This window comes from Myotis davidii, unplaced genomic scaffold (genome assembly GCF_000327345.1).
Source record: "Myotis davidii unplaced genomic scaffold, ASM32734v1 scaffold130, whole genome shotgun sequence".
Lineage (NCBI taxonomy): Eukaryota > Metazoa > Chordata > Mammalia > Chiroptera > Vespertilionidae > Myotis > Myotis davidii.
Genome location: NW_006285040.1, coordinates 1317815 through 1323057, shown reverse-complemented (window position 1 = coordinate 1323057; position 5243 = coordinate 1317815). Strand labels below are relative to the sequence as shown.

The window sequence follows — 5243 nt, the reverse complement described above, 5'->3', positions numbered from 1 at the left end:
CCGTTGGCAGCAGCTCCTGTGGTAGGTGCTATTCACTGCTGTGGTGGCTCCTCTGACTGGTGGGGGGAGGCTTCACACACAGCTGCTGTTCCTCAGACAGAGGGTGTGGTGATCAGGAGGCTGCTGTTGCTTGGATCTGCTTTCCATGGGTAGAAGCAGGGTTCCTCTAAGTTCACGTAGTTGCGCTGCTTGGGTTCCGTTGTTCCTGGGTTAGTAGCCAATCTCTGGATGCTGTGGATGCTGGGTCTTTGGCTTTATATGCTTCCAATAACAGCCACTCAAGATGGCACGTTCTCCGCGGCTGAGCCGGTGCTCAGGGAGAGATTTCAGCCGCAGTCTCCAACCGTTCCCTTTCTCTGGGAGTTCTCTGTCTTTCCTGGCTGCAAACTGTCTCCCAGCTGAATATCTTTTGCTTATTAGGGCTGTATGTTACCCATTTCAGCTGCTCACCCTTATCTGCTCTTGGACAAGGCACGGGACACGTCTGTCTATACCTCCGCCATTTTTTTCTCCAGAAATAAACTTTAGAATTGCAATGACATAATATAAATTTGGACTAGCTCATTTAATAATTTAGTGTAGATATTCCTTTTCCATGTAGCTTTCTTCCACATGGTGATATAGGGACTCAAGATTCTCCATACTTAGGCATCAGTCAACTCTTAGGGCCTTGCAGCTTACTCCCGGGACTATCTGTGGACTAGCAGCATGGACATTACCCAGGAGCTTGTTAGAAATGCACAATCTCAGATTCTACTAGAGCTACTAAACAAGAATCCATAGTTTTAATGAAATCCCCAGGTGATTTGTATATAAAAGTTTGGGAAGCATTACACTACGGTAGTGTTGGCGAACCTTTTGAGCTCAGCGTGTCAGCATTTTGAAAAACCCTAACTTAACTCTGGTGCCATGTCACATAGAAATTTTTTTATATTTGCAACCATAGTAAAACAAAGACTTATATTTTGGATATTTATTTTATATATTTAAATGCCATTTAACAAAGAAAAATCAACTAAAAGAATGAGTTCGTGTGTCACCTCTGACACGCGTGTCATAGGTTCGCCATCACTGCACTAGGGCCTTAAACTCTTCTGCATTTAGCCTAATCAGGTGGGGAGAGAGGGAGAGGAGAAGGTAAAGCTGTTTCTCAACTTTGACTCAGAATTGGCTCATATCACTTTCTCATTTCAGTGGAAAGCACTAGTCACGGGGTCCACGTAGTCCCTGACTGCATAGCCAGCCATCCTATGTTAAGGACTAGGAAGCCGAATTTGTGGTGACCAGCTAGCTATCTGCTACAGTTTGTGGTTCATAAATGTTTTTGTTTTTAAAAAGTTTTGTTTTAATTATAATATTGTACATGCTCATTAGGAAAAAAAATAAAATGGGTTAGATAGGTATAAAGTTTACATATTGTTTAGTGAGTGTCCTTCTACCTTTATTCTTTTCTATCTTCCTACATATTTGCATATGCAGTTTTTTAAAAAGTACGACGGAAGTTCATTTTTAAACAAAATTAGTGTTTTGCAACCTGCTTTTCAAATTCAGTATGGGAACTTTTCTATCTCACTTTTTAAAAACATTTTCTGAGTATGCCATGTTAAGAGAAAACTTTAGCATTTCCTCTGTTGATGGACATTTAAATTGATTTGAGTAGTTTTTCACTATACTGGTAATGGTACAGTGACACATCTTTTCATCTTTGTGTGAATTTTTCTGTAACATACATTACTATATGTGGAATTGCTAGAGTGTAAACATTTTAAATTTCAATAATGTCTGTCAATTTTTTTAAATTTAACTTTTAAAAAATTTTTTTGGGGGGGTAATTAGTTTCAGGTGTACAGCATAGCATCTTCTGCCAAATTGACCTCCAGAAATGTTTTACCAGTTTATCCTCCCTCTAAGTATCTCCGTATATCTTTTTTTCACATCCTTTTCATCACTGGATCTTTTCATTATATTACTTTTGCCAGTCAATATGGGGAAAATAGTATCTTGTTTTACTGGGCATTTTCTTGAAGCAAATTGAACAGAATTATTTTAGCTCTTCATGCCCTTTTCCTGATTTTCTATTGAATTACTTTTCTTTTTCTTAATGATTTATATGTTTTGACCAATTTTTAAAAACCAATAGTCTAACATTTTTGAGAGTCTCTTAAACAGAAATAGGGTCCAAGGTGTTTGAAATAGAGGTCAGAATATACATATTTACCTGGATTAAGTTGGTGTACCAGTTTAATTAATTAATTAATTTATTTATTTGACCGGAATCGAACCTGGAACTCCTCAGTCCTCAGGCCGTCACTCCATCCACTGAGCCCAACTGGCTAGGGCTGTATCAGTTTATTTTTAATTACCTATATGTTGAAGAAAATCTGGAAATTGGGTACTATAACTATATTCCTTTAAAATAGTTTCTTTAAAATGTCATGCCATTTATAAGTGCATGCTCCTAGAGCAGTGGTCACCAATCGGTGGTTTGTGAGGTCTAAAAGGTTGGCGGCCGCTGACTTAAGGAAACCTTTGGAGCAGCGGTCGCCAACTGATGGTCCATGAACCACTGGTGGTCCATGAGGTCCAAAAGGTTGGCGACTGCTGACCTAGAGGATAGCTAGTATAGCAGACTCAGGTTTTGATAAATATGGTATTATGAAATCATGCAAATTCCATTCTAATACTATATTTTTAAAATTAAGCCCAGAATTATAGCCCCAGAGCCAACTCCCTCATTTTACCATGAGCAAAACTAAGATCCAGAGAATTGGTGTGTCTCACTTCTGAGTAGTTAATTGTGGTATATTTGGGTTTAGAAACCAGTTTACCTATTTCCAGTGCAATTATAGCCCTTCTACCAGTAATCCAGTGATTTTAAAGGGGGGCCCATTTCTTGTTTATGAAAACTATTATGTCTTTCATCTTGAATGCATTTTTAAAGGTATCTTTTAGCCCTAGTCAGTTTGGCTCAGTGTTTAGAGCATCAGTGTGCGGACTGAAGGGTACCAGGTTCGATTCCGGCCAAGGGCACATGCCCGGGTTACAGGCTCGATCCTCAGTAGGGGGCGTGCAGGAGGCAGCCAATCAATGATTCTCATCATTGATGTTTCTCTCTCTCTCTCTCCCCCTCTCCGTTCCTCTCTGAAATCAATAAAGAAATATATTTTAAAAAGATATCTTTTAATTTATAGTAATAGCTTGATTGTATTTACTTGGCTCATGAATTCTTTTGCTTATAGAAATGGATGATGGTGTTGATGATCTGAAAATAAATCATGAAAAAAAGGAATTGAGTAGTGATAAAATGGTACCAAACTCAAGTTTTGTACCATTACCATCAGCTGCCATTGATCATCAGATTGAAGTACTTCTGTCTGAGTGGAGTAAAAATGCAGACATGCTATTCAGTATTCATCCCATGGATGGCTCTTTGCTGGTTTGGCATGTGGATTGGCTGGATGAATACCAGCCTGGTATGTTTCGCCAAGTACAGGTACTATTATTAAGATCTCTGGAAAGCTATTTGTTAAATGTGGGTACAGTTTTGTAATACCTCTTTATATAATTCCATGCATTCTAATGTTCACTTTCTTAATTCTAGGTGTCTTTTGTTTCCAGAATTCCTGTAGCTTTTCCCACAGGTGATGCGAACTCTCTCTGTAAAAGCATAGTGATGTACGCCTGTACCAAGAATGTTGACTTGGCTCTTCAGCAAGGGAAACAAAAGCCTTCTAGTCTCACACGTTCCACATCAATGCTTATTTCTTCTGGTCATAGTAAATCAACTAATAGCTTAAAATTAAGTATTTTTACCCCTAATGTTATGATGATTTCAAAGCATGCTGATGGGTCTTTGAATCAGTGGCTAGTCAGTTTTGCTGAGGAATCTGCTTTTTCTACAGTTATCAGTATTTCACACAAATCTAGATATTGCGGTCATCGCTTTCATCTTAATGATTTAGCTTGCCATTCAGTATTACCATTATTGTTGACAACATCACACCATAATGCATTAAGGACACCAGATGTTGATAACCAAAAACAACCTTATGATGCAATAAATACTGAAGATTTGGCACAACAGGATAAAAGCACCGGTGATATGGCATTTCAGGATCACAATGCAGTTTATAGTGAGCTAATTCTTTGGAGGGTCGATCCAGTTGGGCCATTGTCTTTTTCTGGAGGTGTTTCTGAGCTTGCCCGGATTAATTCTCTTCATGTTTCTGCATTTTCCAATGTGGCATGGCTGCCTACTCTTATACCCAGTTACTGCCTAGGTAAGCATTCTGATTTTTATTTAATATATTTAGATTTTCTGACATTATTGATTAAGGATTAAATTTTAAATGTTTATAAATACTTTGTAGGTGCATACTGCAACTCTCCTAGTGCTTGCTTCGTAGCAAGTGATGGACAGTATCTGAGATTATATGAAGCAGTTGTTGATGCCAAGAAACTTCTCTCTGAACTTTCCAATCCTGAAATTTCTGTAAGTAAATGGCTTTTAAAACTAAACATTTTTTTAGATACTTAATTTATTCTTATTGGATATGTAAAGTCTAGTGTTCTACAATATGTGTTTCTGCAATACTTTTTGCTAGTGATAAATGGGCACTAATAGAAGTTAGTTAGTATAATGTGGAAGTTATGTTAGTTCATATGCAGTTCTTTTCTAGGCAAGGTGAGCTGGAATAACAGGAGTGGGATTTTAATCTTAACCAACAACGAAAAAAGCTTTCAGCTTGGTTGCAATACAGGATGAAGTCCTTTCAGCACCGTTGCAACGCTTTTGCCTAAGATAGGCAGCACTTCTTCCTGTGCTCAACTAATAGCAACCCATCATCTGCATATTTAAGCACCTCCAGCAAGCCAGTATTTTCATGTTTTTGGTTTTGATATTTTATTTATTTTTATTTTTTTAAATTAAATCTTTATTGTTCAGATTATTACATTTGTTCCTCTTTTTCCCCCCCATAACTCCCCTCCTCCCAGTTCCCGCCCCACCCTCCACCCTCACTCCCCACCCACTGTCCTCATCCATAGGTGCACGATTTTTGTCCAGTCTCTTCCCGCATCTCCCACACCCCTTTACTCCCCAAGAATAGCCAGTCCATTCCCATTCTATGCCCCTGATTTTATTATAATCACCAGTTCATTCTGTTTATCAGATTCTCAACTTGATTTTCAGATTCTCTTGTTGATAGATGTGTATTTGTTGTTCATAATTTGTATCCTCTCTC

General features: G+C 38.3%; 1 protein-coding gene across 3 annotated transcripts in view; it reads left to right on the top strand.

Moving 5' to 3' along the window:
* Window positions 1-5243, top strand: part of DMXL1 (Dmx like 1) — a 133703-nt gene that overhangs the window by 36961 nt on the left and 91499 nt on the right. For all 3 annotated transcript variants that reach the window (XM_006755261.2, XM_015558446.1, XM_006755262.2), the window contains exons 10-12: window positions 3240-3493; window positions 3602-4280; window positions 4371-4492. In XM_006755261.2, the coding sequence (XP_006755324.1) occupies window positions 3240-3493; window positions 3602-4280; window positions 4371-4492 (1055 nt within the window). The remainder of the gene's footprint in view (window positions 1-3239; window positions 3494-3601; window positions 4281-4370; window positions 4493-5243) is intronic.